This window comes from Canis lupus, chromosome 11 (genome assembly GCF_003254725.2).
Source record: "Canis lupus dingo isolate Sandy chromosome 11, ASM325472v2, whole genome shotgun sequence".
NCBI classification, from domain to species: domain Eukaryota; kingdom Metazoa; phylum Chordata; class Mammalia; order Carnivora; family Canidae; genus Canis; species Canis lupus.
The window spans coordinates 66758755-66781815 of NC_064253.1; the positions used below are offsets into that span (position 1 = coordinate 66758755).

At 41.3% G+C, this 23061-nt stretch overlaps 1 protein-coding gene across 4 annotated transcripts in view; it reads left to right on the plus strand.

Moving 5' to 3' along the window:
* Positions 1 to 23061, plus strand: part of SNX30 (sorting nexin family member 30) — a 108053-nt gene that overhangs the window by 52570 nt on the left and 32422 nt on the right. For all 4 annotated transcript variants that reach the window (XM_049091918.1, XM_025431999.3, XM_049091916.1 and 1 more), the window contains exons 3-5: positions 6700 to 6810; positions 17231 to 17389; positions 21921 to 22116. In XM_049091918.1, coding sequence (XP_048947875.1) covers positions 6700 to 6810; positions 17231 to 17389; positions 21921 to 22116 — 466 coding nt within the window. The remainder of the gene's footprint in view (positions 1 to 6699; positions 6811 to 17230; positions 17390 to 21920; positions 22117 to 23061) is intronic.

Here is a 23061-nt window from a genome sequence, read left to right on the forward strand (position 1 = left end):
GGACTTGTGTGAGTGCCAGGGGCCAGCGTGGCGGGAGAAGGGAGCATTAAGGTGAGCCGGGAGGGGAAGGTGGAAGCTGCCGAGTGGGGATGGACAGAAGCCTGAGCCGACGTGGAGGGAGCATGTGGCCTCCGATGGGGGATCCGATGGGGGAGGTCTACTCTTTCCCTTGTTTCTAGAGGAAGAAGGGAAGTTTCTGTTTTGCTTTGTTTTGTTTTGTGGCAGGAAGTTGAGGGTTCTGTGCTTCTAGCTGCAGTTTTCGTTAGGAATAGTGATGATCTTCTGCTAAGAGCCAGCGGGAGGGAAGGCTGGGAAGTTTTCAAAACTGCGGGCTTTGCATAAACCAACGTGGAGAACGAGGGAGAGTTGACCTCGGAAGTGTGAAAGGGCCACCTGGCAGCGTCGAGGGTCCGGTGGTAGATTTTATCGTGTCCGTTCGCGTGTCGGCCTGCTGTGGTCTTTCCTCCAGGAGCGTGCTCACACCCCGGGTGTCGCAGAGCAGGAAGGGCGTGGTTGCATTTTGGCCAGAGTTGTGTGAATGGACAGTAGGGGAAGGGACATTTAGGATGGTGGCAAATAAGAGAAGTGACAGGTTATGGAGTTGATGCTGAATAAGGAAGTCAAGATAGAATTGGACAGAATGCCAAGGGACTGTAGGTCCCAAGAGGCTGAAACACCAGGGGTCTTGGGAAACGAAGTCTGAAATCCAGGAGGTGCTGGTTAGAGAGAGGGGGGGTCTGAATTTATGCCAGATGACAAAGTCTGTGGGGAAGCGGGGGAGTGGAAGGAGGAGATATCATTTGCTCAAAGGTGGGTGTTGTGTGTGCAAAACACCTGGATCTCCAGGGCACCCCCGGTTGTGTAGGGGCTTTGGAGAGGAAGCCCCTTTGGCACTAGAATTCTCTGGGAATCAGGAGAATTGATAGAGTGTCAGTAGAAGACAGGTGTGAGGGGGACAGAGATGTAGATATCTTGATGGCATGAGCCTCAAGAGGATTTTCACGGGGCCGTGGAGCAGTGGAGGTGAGGAGCAGTGTGGAATGAGGGGGTTATCAATAGCAACTGTTGGTGTTGGGGGTGAGGGCAGAGTTTGTGAGATGTGAGAAAACAAGCGACTTTCCACCTGCTGGGACAGCAGGGAGGCTGTGGTCTCCAGGGAGAGCTAGCTTTCCAAATCTAAATAGGTGGAAGAACCACAGAAATTTGTTTATTATGGAAGGGGTGTTCTAGAAGGCTTGGTATAAAGCTCTGAGAAATGAAGCTCCGTGGAGCATGAGGAGACCAGAAGCCTGTCTGGTCATCATTCTCAGGTGTTCTGTTAGGGTAGCAGTGTTTTGAAGCAGAATGAGATTAGCTGGCTAATATTTGACAAGGGAATAGGTCCCTTTGTGGGAAAGGGGACGGTCACTCAGACTTCACAGGTTTCAGTTGTGGCCTGAACAAATGGCATTTCTGATGAAGACCAAATCTCTCTAGAGTGAACTGGTTGTAAATTTTAGATTGAATGGAAATTCTTTGGAAGGGCTCCAAGCCACAGTAGTTAGGCACATCAGCTCCTGGGGAATAAGAGTTCTTCTGTGGTTAAGGTGAGGCTCAACGCACAGGTGCCCTGCCAGGTGATTGATTGCCCTGTGGCTTTGTGTGAGGTCTTCTAAAGAATTGAATTTTCAATCGATCAATAAAATAAAATAAAAAATTTAAATTCTGTGATGTGTCTGGAGATACTCATATGGAGTGATGGCAAAAATGAATATTCTTCGTTACAACCCTTGTGCTCAGTTACCTGTTTGTGAATCTGACTTTAGGTGTGTACCCATGACTGTGTGACCTCATGGGACATTCTAGATTATGGATCATGGTGTGGAAGGACCCAGAACAAAACAGTGTAGTGGTTGTCTCTAATTATGGAACTGTAGGTGTGCACTTTTCTCTTTTTGTTGTTACTAGAAAAATAGAACCAAACTCTTTTTACTTTATTTTCCTTACTAAGTTAGACCTTGAATTTCACAGAGGAAAAATTTACTACAGACTCATAGTTGGGATTTTATAGGCCTGCATATTTTTATGAGTACTGTGAGTCTTACAGCTGACTGGGTTTCTCTTCAGAAATTCATAGTACTGTCTCTGGCCCAGTTCTAGCAAGTGAGCAGAATTCCATAGTGAGTGTATTTTACTAGCCTCATTCCTGGCTCTACTTTTTCTCTCTGTCCTTGTTCTTTCTTGATCTTTCTCCTACTTCTAATTAATGTCATTTAATCATATTTCGTATGTATCTCCGTGTCTTTTCTAGAACAAATTGTGGTAAAAGTAAGTAAAACAAATATTCAGTCAGAGAGTGTGAGCATCCTTCTGCTTCAGGATGATTTTTTTTAAACCTTATTGCTTTCCAAAGCATCAAACAAATTTTTATTTAATCCATATGTTCATAAAGAAGCTTTTAAAAATAAACAATTATTTTGGTGTGACTATCAAAGAATTATATGAGAATGGTAGAGAATTTGAAAATAAGGATGAGTATAAAGAGGACAGCTGTCATTATGAATTCTAGATTTTTTTCTAACCTTTTATATCCACATTTTTAACACTAATGAAATCATAACGTATGTACAATTAATTTTGAATCTTGCTGTTTTCTCATAAAAGCATATTGAAGCGTATTTGTTACTAAAGATGTCTTATAACATGGTTACTGATAACCATAGAATAAATATGCCATAATTTAACTGTATTTATTGTTAAGCATTTAGATTGCTTTGATTCCTTTGCTATTTTAAATAGTATTGCAGTGAACATCATTATACAAATATCTTTGCTAGTTTAAAAAGTATTTTCTAATGGCTGATCCCTAGAAGTAGAATAGCAGTAATTAAAGATAGAAACAAACAAATGATAAATAAAAGAGAGAATACAGGTGAATTTTTAAAAAGTTTGCAATGAGGGATGCCTGGGTGGCTCAGCAGTTGAGCGTCTGCCTTTGGCTCAGGTTGTGATCCCAGGGTCCTGGGATTGAGTCCCGCATTGGGCTCCCCACAGGGAGCCCATTTCTTCCTCTGCTTATGTCTCTACCTCTCTCTGTGTCTCATGAATAAATAAATAAGATATTTTTAAAAAAAAATAGCAACCATAAAGGGAAAAAATGACTGAATTAGAAATTCTGTATTAGGGGGGATCCCTGGGTGGCTCAGCGGTTTGGTGCCTGCCTTTGGCCCGGGGCGCAATTCTGGAGTCCCAGGATCGAGTCCCATGTCAGGCTCCCGGCATGGAGCCTGCTTCTCCCTCTGCCTGTGTCTCTGCCTCTCTCTCTCTCTGTGTATCATAAATAAATAAATAAATATTTAAAAAAAAGAAATTCTGTATTAGAAAAATCCTTTGGAAATTATGATAAATGGCTATGAAGAACTTCCACAAATGAAAAAGACTTAAAGACATTGAAATGACAATTTATAAAAGAGATCCCTCACAAAAGAAAAATCTATAGCCAACAAATATTTCAATGGATGTTCAACTCCAGTAGTCATTAAAGAAACAAAACAAAGATGACATATTATTTTTCAGTTATAAGTCCATCAAAGATAACCACTGGTGATGAGAAAATGTGGTAAGACTATAAGTTGTTATATTTCTTGAAGCAAATTAAGTTAAATTTTAATGTAATTAAAAATACACCTGGGTGGCTCAGTCGGTTAAACATCCAACCTTTTTTTGCTTTTTTTTAAAAAAAGATTTTATTTATTTGTTCATGAGAGAGAGGCAGGCAGAGACAGAGGCAGAGGGAGAAGCAGGCTCCATACAGGGAGCCCCACGTGGGACCTGATCCCGGGACCCTAGGGTCAGGCCCTGGGCTGAAGGCGGTGCTAAACCGCTGAGCCACCCGGGCTGCCCAAGCATCCAACTTTTGATTTTAGCGAGGGTTATGATCTCAGAGTCATGGGTTGGAGCCCCAACCTGTTGAGTTCTATGCTGGGCATGGAGCTTTCTTGGGATTCTCTCTCTCTCTCCCTCGTCCCCTCCCCTACAACCCTCCTCCCAATCCACACTCATGTACATGTACTTTCTCTCTCAGAAAAAAAGAAAGCCACTAATAAATTTTAAAGATTGGGCATTTTGCAGGGCACTTAAATGGTTCAGTCAATTAAGCACCTGCCTTTGGCTCAGGTCATGATCCCAGAGTCTTGGAATCGAGCCCCCATTGGGCACCCTGTTCAGTGGAGAGCCTGCTTCTCCCTCTCCCTTTGCCCCTCCTCCCTACTTCTCTTCTTGCTTGCTCTGCTGTCTCTCAAATAAATAAATATTTGAAATTAAAAAAGAAAGATTGGGCATTTTATAAAATACATATACAAACACTCTCTCCTATCCAGTAATTCTATCTTAAGGAATTTAAGCCTTAACAAACAGATGCCCGATGATGTTTACTACAGCATTGTTTATTGATTGAAAGATCGGCAACAACTTAAGTGAGGATTTGGTTTTGTTGTGGTATATCTGTCCAGTGGAGTGCTATATATGTGTTAAAAATGATCATGTAGATTTGAACTGACAGAAGGATACTTAAGAGCTGTTAGAGATTTGGAAAATATGAGTGAATGAATGGATATGCCTAGAAAAAATACAGAAAGATATAAACCATAATAGTGTTTTTCTCTATTTAGAGGTATTATGAACTGATCTTTATTTTTTTTAATCCATTATTTTTCCTGAAGCTTTCAATTTATTTTTTTTAAAGATTTTATTTATTTATCCATGAGAGACACACACAGAGAGATTGAGATAGAGAGAGAGAGAGGCAGAGACACAGGCAGAGGGAGAAGCAGGCTCCATGCAGGGAGCCCAATGCGGGACTCCATCCCCAGACCCGGGATCACACCCTGAACCGCTGAGCCACCCGGCATACCCCCTGAAGCTGTGTTTTAAAAAAAGATTTTATTTATTTATTTATTTATTTGAGAGAGAGAAAGAGCGCTCACACACATGCATGCACTGGTGGGAGGGAGGGGAATAGGGAGGGGGAGAGGGAGAATCCCAAGCCGACTCTGCACTACACATGGAGCCCCATGCAGGGCTTGATCCCATGACCCTGAGAGCATGACCTTGAGATCATGACCTGAGCTGAAACCAAGAGTCAGACATTTAACTGACTGAGCCCCCCCAGGTCCCCCTTTCCTGAAGTTTTAAAATAAGTATGTCTAGCCTGAATATGTAGAAGGGGAAAAAAAAAAATCAATTCTGCCAAAACTAAAATTGTTTACAGCAGAAACAAAGCAGATGCTAGGACTGCTCATGCACAGGCTTCTCCTCGCCCAGCCTCTGGAGGAGTGTCAGGCTCCCTGCCCTTTGAATTTCCATCGCCCTTATGCATGAAAATTCATCAGCAGTGATTTGTTCTTTGAATTTAGGCATTCTTCCCCCCCCCCCCACTCCCTATTCTATAATGCTAATTCTAATAGGGTCTTGTTTATTAGGAGTCTTCTAATAAACCACAAATACTTAGGTTGAGTGAATCTCCTCACCTCTTCCCACTGATTACCCTCCATCACAGGGAAAGGCTGTGCATGGGACTTTGAAAAGGAAAAGAGATGCAGAAAGAGTTAATTGAGGTTCAGTCCAAGACCAAGTCCTTTGACTTCAAAATTCTGCTTAGACTGTGTGTGAGCACAGGTTCTGGGGAGGATGAAATCGTAATTCTCAATGCCAAAGCTGTTCACAGCTTTTTCTTTGTTGGATGATTCTTGTTCATATGTTTTTAAGATTTTCTTGGTGTCTTGGATTAAAACAGACTTCTGGCCTGAAAGAGTAAATTCATAAAATGTAACTTGGACCATTTTTAAAATTTTGATCTTTCATTTCCAAGAGCTATAATTTTCATATAGTCTGTGCCCTTATAGGGAAAAAAAATGGGTTAGCTGAGACACAGTTTTAGTTTGGGCAAATTAATGTGTAAAAATCTTGCTTTGCCATGAATTAATTTTTTGTTTAGTACTGGTTTTCATATCAAAGTGCTGCAATCACATTTCAGAAGACTTCAAGAAAAGCGATGGCTGATGTAAAACATTAAACGCCTGAAAAATGGGGGGGAGAAAAGAAAAGGGATGAGATTTAGGTTTTTCTCCAGTACAATGACATTTTGTTATTTCCTTCTAGATTTTTTTTTTTAATCACCGAAAATACAGTCTGGTTCCAAGGTTATGCTTCTGGAGGAAAATGGAAGATGAGGCAAAACTTTTTCTGTTTTCATCCAGTCCAGCTCCTAAATGAGCAAGTGCTCTATTAGGTCTTTTCATTTGTCTCTCACCTGCCTTAGGTAAAACCTGTCAGCATATGTAGCAGGAGGTGGAGACTTAATTTCTTTTAAAGGATCAGTAGCAATATCCTCTGTGGAATTATTCTGCTAAAAGAAATCCTCCAAGTTAAGCCTGGAGGAAATGAATCAAATGTTTCTAAACACATTCTGCGGGACAGTTGAGTTCCATTTCCTAAGGCTAGAGAAAACAAAACCAAACAAAACCTCAACATTTCCATTTTAGATCCTTGACAAAAGAGCTGGGTCCCGGGGGCCTGGACTCGTCACCTTTTGGCTGATCCTTCCGTGGAAAGTGTGTTCGTGCTCAGCTTGGTTACTCAAAGAGAGCTTTTCCCCTCCTTTCTGCCAAGATGTGCTACTGTTCCCTCACGTGTATTTTGTTCTGTTCTTCTCCTTTGCAGAGTACACGGGTGGAGTTTGACCTGCCGGAGTATTCGGTCCGTCGGAGGTACCAGGATTTTGACTGGCTGAGGAACAAGCTGGAAGAGTCCCAGCCCACTCATCTCATTCCCGTAGGTACTAAGTCCTTACAGCTTGTTTCTCTCCATCCTGCATTGTGTTTCCTGGGGGTGTTTGCTCAGCTCTAACCCCTTACGTTGGGGGCAAATTCTGCGATTGTTTTATGCCACATTTTCCCATCAGATGTAAAACATTCTCATGGGTACTGTCCAATGTATTTCACCCTTGGGGTTTGGGTTTCTGGTTTGCTGTTATCCTGCTGGTTTCTTGAGTGACGTGGGGTAGATTTTCACTTTCATTATAACCGTTTTTATGAGGTATGGAGAGTCCTAATTCTTATTTGCTGCCTCTTTAAAGACTGTTTCACCCTTCTAGACACTGTTCTTGAGGTTTGGGTGGCTGCCAGCAGGTGAAGAACGACACCTTGGATTATAGCTGGGTGGGCTTTCTTTAGACATGAGTAATTTGGGGAGCAGGAATCTAGCACATGAGCCACTCAATCCCAGTTTTTCTTTTTCTTTTTTTTTAAAAAATTTTTATTTATTTATTCATGAGACACACAGAGACAGAGGTAGAGACACAGGCAGGGGGAGAAGCAGGCTCCTCACAGGGAGCCCGATGTGGGACTTGATCACAGGACCCCCGGATAATGCCCTGAGCCCCAGGCAGACGCTCAACCACTGAGCCACCCAGGTGCCCCTCAACCCGTTTTTCATTTAAAAAACCAAAAGCCACCTACCTCCATTTATTGAAGCAGCATAATATTTCTCTATTGCTCCTGTGTGTTTTAAAAATAAAATTTAAAAGACTCCTTAAACCAGTGTATATATTGAGTGCTTTTCTGACTACTTTTTTTTCCCCCCGGTGGAAATAATAAATATTTAAGACCCCAGATGTTTCTTTGAGCTTTGGGGGCATTGGTGTAGTTTGGATCATAAAACATTTTCGAAGGGCTTTATCTTTCAGTAAAAACCTTGGTTGAATAACTTCTTAGCACTGCCAGTCTTCATGTTAAGAATACATCTTCCAGTGCTTCTCTTCGTTAGAAGAAGCTGAATATGCTGTGGCAGAAATGATGGGACTTGCCTGGGACTACACTCTTTCCTGGGGGAAGAAATTAATCTTTAAACAGTTGGAACTGTTTAGAATCCCAGTTTGGTGAAATTGGCAGCTAATGAATTATTATTATTTTTTAAATAGACTTTTTACTTGAGAACAGTTTTAGATTTCTAGAGTTACTGTGAAGGTAGTGCAGTGAATTCTCATCTACCCCACACTTGGTTTTGCCTAACGTTTTACATGGGAGTGGCCCACTTGTCACACTTAATGATTCATTATTATTGACTGAAAGTCCCTTACTCAGATTTCCTCAGTTTTGCCTAAGGTCCTTTTTCTGTTCCAGAGTCCCATCCTGGACGCCACCACCCATGTCTCCTTAGGCTCTTCTTGATTGCGATTCCTTGTTTTCGATGACTGTTGGCTGTCCTGAGGAGTACTCGTTCAGGCATTTTATACCCCTCAGTTGAGATTTTTTTTTTTTTTTCAGTTCTGACGTTTTTCCTCATGATTAAACTGGGGTAATATGTTTTGGGAGGAAAGGTGCCATTCTTATCACATCATATGAAAGACATTCCTTATCAACAGTATTTATCACTGTTGATGTTAACCTTGATCACCTTATTTGACATAGTGCTGGTCGGGTTTTTCCACTCTACAATTACTCTTTTTTCTCTCCTGTTCCATGTTGTACTGCTCGGAAGGAAGTTCTTTATGCTTTTAGCCCACACTGTGCATAAAGGGGGAGCTATGCTCCACTTGCTGGCAGCTAGCATATTTGAAGTTTGGTTAGACAGCGACACCTGCTGGTTGTACTCACGCATGGACACTGAGGCGAGACCCGAACGAGGCTGGATAGGACGTCTTCAGAACATTGGGGAATGACCCAGAGTATCTCTAACTATGGTTTCCTCTGGTCAGGGTAGAAGCAGTGAGTAGAAAGGTGCTCTACAGGCAAGTGGAGATGTAACTTTATTCGATAAATTCTTGCTACATGTCTGGGGTGGAGAGAGACAATATAGGAGAACATCTCTAACTCAAGCATGAAAGTCATACTGGAAACAAACTCTTTTTTCCCTTTCAGAAGTTATTCTATGGCAGCTTGGCTGGGCAGTGTCTCTCTGTTATTAAGCATTGACTTTGTGTTAGTCTTTTTATTAGGACTGGTGAATATTGTCAGGGAGGTCAGGGGTTATAGGATGGACAAGGGACCCCTGCCTGGGAAGTTTATTGTCAGATGGAGATCTAGTAGACGTGCAACATAATTATTGTTTACATTTGCATTTCTTTATTTAAAAAACAGCTTTGTTAAAGATATGATTCTTTCACCATACCATTTACCTATTTAAGATATACAAGTCAAGGGGTTTTTAGTAATTTAGTATCAATATTTAGTATATTAGTATATATGATTCAGTATGGATATTTAGTATATAAATATTTTATTTAGTAGATAGAGTTGTGCAGCCATCAGCACAATCAATCTTAGAATCTTTTCTCATCCCCAAAAGAAAGCTCCCACTCCCTGTTTGTCACTTCCAAACCTTCTATCTTTTCCAGCCCCTGGCAACCACTAACCTTTCTGTCTTTATAAAATTTGCCTATTTGGTCTTTTGTGTCTGGATTTTTTTCGCTTGGCATAATGTTTTCAGGGTTAATCCGTGTTGTAGCATGTGTCAGCACTTTCATTTCTTTTTCTTGTCAAGTAATATTACATCGTATGGGTGTACCACCTTTAGGTGTATCTGCTCACATTTAATGGACATTTGAGTTGTTTTCACCTATTGGCTGTTACGAGCAATGTGACTGTAAACATCCATGTGCAAATTTTTGTGTGGTCCTATGTTCTCATTTTTCTTGGGTGTATACCTAGGAGCATCACTGACAAATCATATATATATATATTTATGATATATTTATGATATATAATCATGTATATATATATTTATAATCATATATATATGATTTATGTGTATGAATACACACACATTCTGTATATTTAACCTTGTGAGAAAGTGCCAGGCTGTTTTCCAAAGTGGCTGCATCATTTTACATTCTCATTAGCAGTGTGTGAGGATTCCAGTCTCTCCACGTCCTCATCAACACTGTTATTATCCGCCTCTTTGATTATAACCATCCTTGTGGGTGTGGAGTGGGTATCTCATCGTGGTTGCGATTTGCATTTCCCTGACAGCTAATGATATTGAACATTTTTTTTTTATGTGCTTGTTGGCCATCTGTCATCTTCCTTGGAGAAATATCTCTTCACATCCTTTCCCCTGGGTTGCCTTTTTGTTATTAGTCCCTTATATAATCTAAACGCAAATCCCTTGTTAGAGATACGACTTGCAAAAAATGCGCTCCTAGTTAATGAGTTGTCTCTCTTGATGGCAGCTCTTGGAAGTACAAAGGTTTTCAGTTTTGATGAAGTCCATAAACTGTTTTTTTCTTTCACTGCTTGTTCTTAAGGATGTCTTATCTAAGAAATCATCACCTGTCATGAAGATTTACACCTGTGTTTTCTTCTGAAAAAAACTTTTTTAAAAAAGATTTTATTTTCAAATAATTTCTGCACCTGATGTGAGGCTTAAACTCACAACCTCAAGATCAAGAGTTGCTTGCTTCACTTACTGAGCCAGCTAGGTGCCCCTCTTCTAAAATTCTTATACGGTTTTAGCCCACACATTCTGGTCTTTCATCCATTTTGAGTTCATATTTGTACAGTGAATTTTCCTTTCCTTAACCCGTGAGGCTGAATACCTTCCCCTGACCTTATTGAACATTGGCAATTCTTTTATGACTTACCTCTTTATTTTCTCTTGTTTATGTTTTTTTGTTTGTAAAACTCCGTATCTGTAAAAGAAGTTGACTTCTATCTTTTATATTTATTAATTTATTTAAGATTTTATTTATTTATTCATGAGAGACACAGAGAGGCAGAAACACAGGCAGAGGGATAAGCAGGCTCTCTGTGGGGAGACTGATGTGGGATTCCATCCCAGGACCGTGGGATCACCACCTGAGCCGAAGGCAGATGTTCAACCACTGAGCCACCCAGGTGTCTCTATCTTTCATATTTAAATCTAGCGTTTGTTTTGATGTGAGATGGGAGGACCATACTTTTTTCAGGTGGTAAACTGTTGATGTTCCAGAATCACTTAAAAGTCATCAATCATCTTAATCATCATTTGTGCATCAGACTGAAAAAATCATGCATTAGACTTGAGTATTTGTGGACTGCTTCCGAACCTTTGGCTCATCACTCTTTGTGGTCTGGTGCCCCTCCTTCACTATTTGAATTACTGTAACTTTACAGAACATTTTAACATCTGGTCACACAGGTTCCCATCTCTGTCTCCACCTGTCAATATGCTCTGTTTTCACAGCTTCTCTAGCTGTTGGCACATGTTTCATTTTTCAAAATGAACTTTAGAGTCTTCTGAATTTGTTGGGAAGTTTGGAAGAATGAGTTCCTATTTTGTTTTGTTTGTTCGTTGCCAACTTAAGTCAGGTGTGGTTAAAAATGTGTGAGCATTCCTGAGCTTTCAGATTCTGCTGCTTGTGTTAGGAACGTGGGGATTAAGTGCTCCGTTGACCTGGGCTGCTTTGCAACCCTGTGAAATTGTAGGTGAACAGCCAGCCAGCCTGTGGTTCCGGGAAGGGACCAAGATTCTCTCATTTTCCTCTCCCCATTGGCTGTCCTGGGGCCTGTTTCCAGTCCCTGTGACTCTGAACTTGGCAGCTTCTGGGGCTGTATTCGGGAAACCCAGCCCTTTACTTCCTAGGCCAACCTTTCCTTTGCCTGGATAGAATCACAAGATGGTCAATATGGCTTGGCTTTACTCTCAGTTCAGTCTTTTCTGCTTTGTGTCTTTAACAGATTTTGGCCTGTTAATAGTACTTTGATATTCCCTGATGCTCAGCATATATATTTTTCTTTTTATATTGCTCTATTACTCTGTAATTTGAAAAGCAGAACTACTCGTATATTCTTAAAATGCCATCTTACAATGAGAAGTGTGCTGGATGTGTTTATTTGTCATCTCATAGTGACAACTCACTTTATCATCTAATAGTTGGAGCCACAAGAAAGTCTTCATTATGACATGGTTCTTGTTTTTTATTTTTTTGCCCAGAGGTCAGTTTTAAAATGACTTCTTTTACTGGGGCATGCCTACTTACAAAATATATATATTTCATGATTTGATGGGCACAGATAGATTTCGGAGATAAAGTAAATACATTTATTAAATTCTTGTAGTATTTGATTACACTTGGAAAATTACAGTTTGCTTCAATTTTTGTGAAGGAAGCTTTGTTGGAAGGATGCATTTGTATTGTTATATACCCAGTTTGTTTTGGATAGTGGTAAACTCATAGGAATTAATAAGAAAGTTGTAATGCAACAGCTGTTTTTACTAATATAAAATAATCAGTAAAAAAATCTAACTTCACTTTCTAGTTGGTTCCTCTTCTTTTTTTTTTTTGTATTGTTAAAAAAAAGTTTACCTCATAGGTAAATTAATAAGTGGTTGAACATTGGTTGAACTTTCAAAGTACTTTGAATTAAACCAGGCTTGATGGTGGTTTTATGGAGAGAGGGTTTTTTTTTTTTTTAGATTTATTTATTTATTTATGATAGACACACACACACACACACACACACACACACACAGAGGTAGAGACACAGGAGGAGGGAGAAGCAGGCTCCATGCCAGGAGCCCAATGCGGGACTCGATCCCAGGACTCCAGGATCGCGCCCTGGGCCAAAGGCAGGCGCCAAACCGCTGCGCCACCCAGGGATCCCCCGGAGAGAGGGTTTTTAATCTTAATGCTCTTTAGTTATTTTTCTGTAGGAGCAACATTTTCTGTTTGTTTGATAAGGAGAGGAAAAATTGTTTTCTGTCATGTAGTGGGTGTGTTGCTGGATATTTGTTTAATTGTAATTTGTGGTTAATATTTATTGAAGCAATTTAAATACGGACAAGAGGAAGTTGGATCATTCCAAGATTGAGCAATTGGAATCTTTGTGCAGATTTTGCACTCCGGAATAATAGCTTTGTATGACAACCTGCAGGAAGTATGCTTTTGTTCCACAGATTATAAGATATTTTCTTAGAAACAATTGTGAAATGGAATACATATGAAAAGTATGTACCAAAGTATCAAGTGCTATGCAAAAGTAAATGTTTTATAAGGTTAAACCTTAAAATATTTCATGGGTTATTGTAATGCTTTGCAAATAGGATTTTTTTGTAGGTTCCGACATATACATGCATGTATGGTTTTTAAAAAACGTTTTCATCATGGAAAATGTCAAATATACTAAAGTAGAGTGATTCAGTGCAATGAACCCTCATGTACTCACCTCCCAGTTTCAACACTTATCCCCAGTGGCCTGTCTTATTTCATCTCTATCCTTATCATTCCCTCACCCCCGTGCCAGGTGAATGTTTTTTTGTTTGTTTTTTAGAAAGTGATTTAAACAACACACTTTTACCTTATAGTTCTGGAGGTGAAAAGTCCAGAATTGGTATCAGTGGATTAATATCAAGGTGGCAGGGCTGTATTCCTTATAGAAGCTGCAGGGAGGAGTTGGTTCCTTGACTTTTACAGCTTCTAGAGGCTGCCCGTATCCCTTGGCTCATGGCCCCTTTGCCATCTTCAAAGCCAGCAACACAGCGTCTCCTCTCCTCTATGGCATTTGCTTCCATCACCACAGCTTTTTTTTTTAATTGATGTAAAATTTGTATAACACAAAAATTCATCATTTTAAGAAGTGTACAGCTCAGTGGCTTTTAGTGGATTCACAGTGTTTTACAATCACCACAACTATGTAATTCCAGAATATTTTCATTCTCCACAGAAGAATCGCATACCCATTAAGCAGTCACTTCTCATTCCCCTTTTCCCCAACCCAACTATTATAAATAATGCTACTTGAGCATTGATTGTACAAGTTTTTGTTTGAACACTTGCTTTCAATTATTTGGGCTGCATCCCAAGGAATGAAATCCTGGACCACATTCTAATTTTACATTTAATTTTTTGAGGAGCTGCCAAGCTGTTTTCCACAGAGGCCGCACCATTTTACATTCTCAGCAGCCGTGTATAAGGGTTCCAATTTCTCCAAATACTTGCTTCCTTTTTTTTTTTTCTTTTATAGCTGTCCTAGTGGTTGTGAAATGGTATTTATTCCAGAGGGTTTTTAAAAAACATTTTGGCCTAAACGATGTATGGAAATTCTAGCCTTTGGTCCACTACTCTGTTGCCTTCTGTTCCCAGTGTTTACAAGGTAATAAAAATGGCACGTATGTGACATCCACCATGTGCTTGGAGCTGTGTTGATCTCTTCACTTGCAATAGCTCAGTTACAGTCCAAAGAGGCACTTGATTTTATCAGCAACCCAGATTCCTCTGCATAAAGAAACCAGAAGGCAATTATAAAGGTGATGCTGGCAGTAGGTGTGTCCCCTTTAAGGCTTGGAATAGGAAGAAACAAATTTCCGAAGCCATGTACATTTGGGAATAATAATGCTTAGAAGGAAATTCTGTTTGCAGAAAGATTCACTCCAGGGTTCCTTTAAATAGCAAGCTTCCCTGATTCATTAAACGTAAAGTTCAATGTACTAAACCTGAAGAATGCATAACTATTGCAGGAGATTATCTGTTATGTTAAATGAGGCATACCTAGTCACTTATTTGCTCATTAGGCTTTCCTCCCAAGACCTATTCAGCATAAGCAAACCAGAGCATGCTCACCAGGACTCGTGAAATAAGAACAAGAAAATATCCACTGGATCTGGTCATTAGGAAGTCATCGATCATCCTTAAAAGAGTGGTCTGTACTGGGCATGGATAAGGTGGAGAAATGAAGCACTGAAGGCAGAACTGAAGACAACTTTATTTTGGGGTGGAGGAAGGTTGGGGGTTGAGAAGTCAGTGGAAGGAATGGAAGTTAAGATCAATGATTCTTTCAAAAAGATTGAATGAGCCCCAGAGGAGAGTGGAGAAGATATAAGATCAAGGGACAGTTGGGTTTATTATTTTAGGGTAGAAAGAGAACCAACCATATTTTTGCAGACTCAGGAACAGAGAACCAGGTGAGGAGGAAATATTGAAGGTACAGAGAAGAGAAGGTATCGTTGATGGCAAAACATGCATGATAGTGAACTCAGGGGTCAAAGACACAGGATAGTCAGCTTTCTGGTATGTTGGGGAGGTAGTTGCCCACAGGAGCCTGAGAAGTGGAAGGGAGATGGATTTCTGTGGAGGGAGCAGAATGGTTAGGAAATACTAATGTGATTCCCTAACACCTGGTTCCTACTTTAGAGAGATGGTAATCTGCTTGGCATGAAAGGTGGGGGTTTGTTTGCGTGTAGGGTTATAGAAGAATGGCTGCCTAAGGGAACAGGAAAAGAACTGATCGGAATAAAGAAGTTATCCCAAAGAACAACCATACCCTATTAAGATAGATTCCCTGGTTCTTTTGACTGGGCTGGAACATTGGCCTGGATGGCCCTATGCATCTGACCCAGTCCTGCATTTCCAATATTCCACCTTGACATAAGCTCCATTGGGCGTCTAAGTTGGACGTTTTATCTCCATGTGCCTCTGTAATTTTATTCCTGACTCTGCTCCCCTCTCTTTCTGCATTTCCAAGCCTTTCCACCATGCCCTCTAGAATTCCTGATCTGGTGAAAACAAAACAAAAACCCATTAGCTCTTCGCCTCTTCTCTGCACACTACCACCATTTCAACATTTAACCAAACGTGGCTTTCCCTGAAGCTGCTGCCCCTTCTACAACAAAGAACCCCCCAGACTTTTGTTGGTTCTTACTCAGTGGCAGGAATCGTGTGAAGCACATTCAGCCTAGTAGCTAATTTAATCCTCGTAACAACCCTATGGGGCTGGCACTATTGTTACCTATTTTTTTTACACATGAAGGAACTGTGGCACCAGGAGATTTTAGAACTTGACCAAAGTAGACAGCTTGGAAGAAGTGGAAGATAAACCCTGGAGGCATGGAGCCATGGTCTCTATTCTGGAGATGGAAAATATACCGACTTTCCAAAGCTCTTCCAAGTGCTTCATTCCAGGGCTGTTGATATTGCCACTTTTCAAGTCTTTGAAAGGGCTCAAAGTTGGGATTGCTTCTTGATTTCCCCACTCGAGACACCTTAGGATTCCACTTTTTGGGGTTGGCGAAGTCCTTGTGTCTGTTTTTGTGTGTGCATGCATGCTCTTGAGGGTTTAAAATTTAAAGGAAATAAACCTCATTATTACCCGAGTATGGGGCCGAAGGAAGTTGTGGACTTAAATGTTTATTCTGTTTTTTTCACATCATCACCACTACTTGTTCTTTTCTTTGTTTTCCTTTTTTTTTTTTTTTCCTTCCTCCCTTATTATGACCATCCTCTTGGGCACGAAGTGGTATCTCATGTGGTTTTGATTTGTATTTCCTTTCACATGCTTGTTGGCCACTTGTAGATCTTCTTTAGAAAAACATCTACCAGTCATTTGCCCAATTTTTAATGTAAATGTTCTTTTAATATTTCATGACTCAAACATTTCAAATTATGCTCTATAGCAGATACTCTCTCTGTGTGTGGTGGTAGTTACAAGGAAGGCCTTTTAATCAAGCATTTAATCAAGCTACTACAGAAATAGATCAAAGCTCAAAGATCCCTTAGCAGCCAGGTAGTTTTAAATTGCCCACAATATTGGCTTGAAGCAAATATTACAGAGAAATTTGTTTGAGTAAGAGGAGCAAAGGAAATTACATTTTTAAAGAACTTTTGAGTGTAAACCTACACAAAAGGTTGGCTTGGAAAGGTTTTTTTTTTAGATACATGGATTTGCCTATGTATTTTTGTCTACATTCACCAGGTCCTTTTACTCCTGGAACCAGGGGTAGAATGTGAATAAATAAATTTTTGTTGGTCGATGTTGTCTGCCTTCTATCCTTAGACTGTCTTTCTGGTCCTGACTTCCTCGATATACCACCTATGCATTAAGCAATGTACAGATAGCTATACTATTGGATATACTATTGGATTGACCATCATTTTATGCAGGGGTCATGCTGTTGTTCCAGTTTTAGTATATGTGCTGCCAAAGGGATCAATGTTGGATTTACTAGATAAATATTGACTGATTATTTTCTGTATCCAGGGGCTAGTCTCTAGCATTTTATTTCTTGCATTATAAAACTAAGAAACATATAGACAGATTTAAATGGAGTAAATCCATCTATATGTTTCTGAAAGGCATATACTGATGACTACGTAAAGACACAACTGAGCAAGGAGTATGTTCTTGGGCACATGAGTCATAGGAATTATTTGCTAATCTGTGGTTTTTCTTTCCACTATCTTATCAATTACTCTGAGTATTTTTTCTTCCTGTCTTCATAGCCGCTTCCTGAGAAGTTTGTGGTGAAAGGTGTTGTAGATCGGTTTTCAGAAGAGTTTGTGGAGACCAGAAGAAAAGCTTTGGATAAATTCCTAAAAAGAATTACAGATCATCCTGTGCTCTCTTTCAATGAACACTTTAATGTTTTCCTTACTGCTAAGGTAAGAACAGAATTTTTCTTCTCCCTCCCCCAAATTAGCATTCTTTGGGCTGGCTCGCTCTTTTCTTTTTTTTCTTTTCTTTTCTTTTCTTTCCTTTCCTTTCCTTTCCTTTCCTTTCCTTTCCTTTCCTTTCCTTTCCTTTCCTTTTCCTTTTCCTTTTCCTTTTCCTTTCCTTTCCTTTCCTTTCCTTTCCTTTCCTTTCCTTTCCTTTCCTTTCCTTTCCTTTCCTTTTCTTTTCTTTTTTCTTTCTTTTCTTTTTTTCTCTTCTCTTCTTTCTTTTTTTTAAAGATTTTTAATTTTTTATTCATGAGAGACCCAGAGAGAGAGAGAGAGAGAGAGAGAGAGGCAGAGACACAGGCAGAGGGAGAAGCAGGCTCTATGCAGGGAGCTCAATGTGGGACTTGATCCTGGGACTCCAGGATCACACCCTGGGCTGAAAGTGGCACTAAACCGCTGAGCCACCCAGGCTGTCCCTCTTTCTTTCATTTTTAAAAAAATATCTATTTATTCATGAGAGAAACAGAAAGAGAGGCAGAGATATAGGAAGAGGGAGAAGCAAGCTCCCCATGGGGAGCCCAATGTGGGACTCGATCCCAGGACCCCGGATCACACCCTGAGCAGAAAGCAGACACTCAACCCCTGAGCCACCCAGGTGTCCCCTTTGGGCTCTTTCTTAAAAGCTGCTTTGGGGCAGTCCGGGTGGCTCAGCGGTTTAGCACTGCCTTCAGCCCAGGGTATGATCCTGGAAACCCGGGATCGAGTTCCACATTGGTCTCCCTGTATGGAGCCTGCTTCTCCCTCTGCCTGTGTCTCTGCCTCTCTCTCTCTCTCTCTCTCTCTCTCTCTCTCTCTCTCCCTCTCTCTGTGTCTCTCATGAAGAAATAAATAAAATCTTTAAAAAAAAAAAAAGCTGCTTTGATCTCTCACGAACTACCTTCATGAATGGCCTGATATAGTAGATGTCATCAAATTGCTCTATTTTTTTTGGTGTCCATTTGCATCAGCATGATTTCCATGTTAGAATTCAGGAGAAACACCCCCTTGCAGCTATGTACCTTGCAACTAATGTACCTATGTCTACATTCACCAAGTTCTTTTACTTCCTGGAACTGGGAGTAGAATGTGAAGACATAGCATATTATTACTAGGTGAGGCCATTTTGACCTACAATGGGCCCAGAGCAGAGGAACATCTGGTGAGTGTTTGGTAAGGATGCTCTTCGCAAGAGCCCTGTGAGGGATTACTCATAACCTCATTTTACAGATGAGGAAACTGAAGTTCAAGGAGTTGGTATGTGTTCAAGTAGCATCACTAAGATTTGAGCTTGGGTCTCTGGCTCTGGAGGCCACACGTCCCCCTCTGTATCAGACTGCCTGACCATGACTAGTTCAGTGTTACTTGCCCACAGCCACATTCCTATTGGGTGGGCATTTTCCAAGCATTTGCTAGGGAAATATTTGGGCCCCACACACTTGCCAGATTCTGTGTGCTCACACCCAGGCTGGTCATTCAGTGGCTTCTGCGTGCACTTCCCTTTTGGCAGAACTGGCAGGAAGTCTGAGGCACTCTCTCCTAAATGCAGAAATGGGATCTCAGACTCTCATGCCAGTTCCTTGTAGCCATGTCTGTTTACCTTTGTGAATCACATTTCCATACTCAGGCCACAGGTGGTTGGTTCTATGTTGGCAAGGGTGGTAAGGCTCAGGGACTTCCCAGTTTCCTTTTTCAAAATGGCATAATTGAAAAATATTTCAGATAACATCAATTGACGTTAAAGATTTTAGAAAGGTGCCATTCTCTACACAATGGAAATCTCATGGCAAAGTCCTTTAGTATTTTTTTTTAACCACCATTGGCATGTTTTTTAGCCCCTTTGAGGACATTCCCATTCATCTTCTTTTTTTCCCAGTGGCCCATCCTCCCACACATCAGACTCCTATTCTGTTTCAAAATAAGTATTTGCTGGGGAACAGATCCTCAGATACAGTTCTTAAGCAGAGTGAAATCTGTCCGATTCTCCAGCTGTGCAACTCACTGCCTCACACACTTTTCTGGTTGTTGTCCTGGTGTGGCTCCATCTGGGTCCTCCTCACTGAGCAGAGAGACACAGGGAGAGAACATGTGAGCCCTTGGTCATAAAGAATCTATGGAGATTGGCCACAGCAACTTCTTGCAAGATACATCTATGAAGGCAAGGGAAACAAAAGGAATCTATGGAGACATTAAAAAGGAAGTGTGTGCGTGGGGGCGGATATTTATATGTGGACCAGATAAACAATTAAAAAAAAAAAAAGTCCTTCAGTGTCCTAACCACAATCCAACTTCACGTGAGTGAGTGCTGGGGTGTTGACTCTAAAACAGAATAAATTCTAGCCCTACTTCACTTTTCCTTGCGGAACTAAATGTGCTAAATGACCCTGTTTTTCTCTTTTTCTTTAGATTATGGCAAAATACACAGAAAATTTATCATCTTAACCATTTTAAAACGTACATTTCAGTAGCATCAAGTATATTCACAACTAATCTCCCGAACTTTTTCATCTCGTGTGCTGTGTGATATCACAAGAACTCCCTATCTCCCTCCACCTCATTCCCCCTCTTTTAACACACCTTGAGTAATTTGGTTTTGTTCTTAAGTGAGCCCTTTATGTGTTCTATCACAGTGAAGGCAGAAGCATTCCTCTTTCTCGTGATAGTCTGATCTTATCACCAACCAGAAGTGTCTTTTAGAAGAAGCCAGTAATGCTGGGAGAGGTGGGGGGATGCTCAGTATCACCTGTGTTCAGATCAATATTTTTAGCTTTGGCGCAACGCAGTGCAGCAGTCAGATAAGCACTACTAAATAACCTCATTCGGTACATTGACTTGGTTAACTGGGGGTTGTCTTCTGAGCCTCTACTTGAAATAGATTCCCTGCAGTCCAACGAGCCCATTTGGATCTAGCCCTACTCCAAAAAATGTCTGTGGAAGCAATGCCAAGAATGGCAAGGCTCCAGTTACCATCCTGTGAAAGCCAGGTGTCTGCCGGGATGTTTTTTATCTAGGGTATATGAGGCTAGAGGGGAAGATGGAATCTTCAGAACATTCTCTCAGGTAGTCTGATTTTGAAAGGAAGTAGAGAAACAGAGGAGCAGAGCTGGAGGAAATTGCTGCTCTTTTGGAGATGGGCGAGCATTACACACTGAAGGATTAGAAGTTGAAGATACAGACAGGAGAGGGAATGGTTAATGGGGCTGGGGCCTTGCTTGGAAGCGAGGTGTAGCCAGGAAAGAGTGGAACCAAGAGCCAAAGTGAAGGGACGTGTGGGTGGCTCAGGGGTTGAGCATCTGCCTTCAGCTCAGGTCGTGATCCTGGGGTCCTGGGATAGAGCCCTGCATCGTGGCTCCCCACGTGGAGTCTGCTTCTCTCTCTCTGCCTGTGTCTCTGCCTCTCTCTCGCTCTCTGTTTCTCTCTCTCTCATGAGTAAATAAATAAAATCTTTTTTTAAAAAAAGAGAGAGCCAAAGTGGAGGCCTTGGATGCAGAAACAAGAAAAAAGTGAAATCAGGAACAGTCTACACTTCAGACACTGTGGAGAACGGAGCCTGTGATTGTGGTTGTCAAATGGGAGGGGGCTGTCGACCTCCGTGTTAGGTATGGGTCCTGTTCTCTGCTCCATCCCTAAATCAGACAAGGTGACCAGGAGGCAGTGGCCTTGTGCCGTGTACCCTTATGTCTCTGTAGACATGCACTACTAGGACCAGGAGTTAGTATTCTGTTTGTATTGAGGGTGGATAGAAGGAGCAGACACCCGATCTTCTGTAGAACCACTTTTGAAGGCACCATTCAAGTAGGTGATATAAGACAACCTGAAGATGCTGTAGATTCCTCTTAGAGTTTAATGACAAGAAGTTTATTTGACTGGCAGACTAATATGCATTTTAAATTTAGGTATAATGGATTCTGTAGCTCAAAATATTTCCCATGTATGCCCTGACCAAGAAATTCAGGATGAAGTGTTTTGTTGTTTACCACATCGTTGGCTTGGGTTTTCTTGCACTGCTTTTTCTGTCACTGTTTCCTGCTTCCCACCCTCTTCTCCCTCCTTTCTTTATATGGCTTTGGTTGGGATATAAATAAATGAATGGAATGAATTTCAACTCTAGAATTTTGCTCCTAAAGATAACTTAGGGTATTTTGTATGAGAGAAAGGGACTTTTTTTTTTTTTTTCTCAGAGACATCAAGAAATCATGTTAGAAATAGTGTTGGGTTTGAAGGAGAGGGTGCTCAGGTGAGTGAACTTGATTAGAAAGGTAGGAGTCCAGCTCTGGTGAAAGGGGTCTGGGCCATAAACACACAGGTGGGTGTGTTAGATGTTTCTGATGGCGAGGGGAGGGGACTGTTGTGTAGGTGGTCAGTCCTCTAACTCAGCACCTGGTTTTTGGAGTCTTCTACTTGCAAGAGGAAACCACCTGAAGGAGTTGGCTTACCGAGTCCTGGCTGTGGGAGCGAGTGACCCCTTGAGTTTGCTTGTTCATGTGTCACCCTTTAGGACCTGAACGCCTACAAGAAGCAAGGGATGGCGCTGCTGACCAGAGTGGGCGAGTCCGTCAAGCATGTCACCGGAGGCTACAAGCTGAGGAGTCGACCTCTTGAGTTTGCAGCCATAGGTGACTACTTAGATACGTTTGCACTCAAGCTGGGAACCATTGATCGAATAGCCCAGCGGATCATCAAAGAAGAAATAGGTGAGCCCTTTGTCAAGATCTTGATCTTGCCCAGGGAGCAGTGTGCAGAAATGACATTCGTGTGTGCTCAGGAGAACCAAACTGCAGAAATACGGGCATGACAGAATGAAACCACACTTAAAACACTAATAAATAAATACAAGGAGGGGAGGAGGTCATTGTGACCAAAGTATAATTTTGTGCTCCTTCTTTTGCCCTGCTCCTTGGCCCTTCTGTTTGCTTCCCCCAGAAAAACAGCCACTTCTCACCCCCGATGCTTTGCCACTTCTCTCTCTCTCTGTCTCTCTCTGTCTCTCTCTCTCTCAACGTTAGCTTTAAAAGTGAAGACACTGATTCAACTTCCCTTCATTCATAGGAATGATAATTTAAAAAAGCAAATTTTGGTAAAATGGCAACATTTTATTGTAATAGCAAGAATCCTGGTGACAAATGATGGGCTAGATTTTCTTTCAAAGGGAAATAAATCAACACTTGCCCTTGTTCCCTGTGCTTTCATTCTCCTCTACCCACTGATGGTATTATATGGGGCCTGCAGGTGCTAGAGATAGCTTTCAGTACCATCCACATCTAAGGAACATGTGGAATAAATTCGGATGACACCAAGGTGCTGGGGGTGACCTCAGAATGGGAGTGATTCTGCCCACGTAAGACCATATCCATATCAAAATATTTCCTAAAATCCTGTTATTTTTCCATTGCAACTGAATTTTTTCTTTCCCTTAAAAAGATCCCCCTAAACCTATGTGAAACTCTACCCCCCGCTGCTGCTAAAATACTGCCTTTTTTCCCCATTTGTTTTTACTTAAGTTCGATTTGCCAACCTATAGTATAACACGCAGTGCTCATCCCATCAAGTGCCCCCCTCAGTGCCCGTCACCCAGCTACCCCATCCCCCCACCCACCTCCCCTTCCACAACCCTTTGTTCCCCAGAGTTAGGAGTCTCT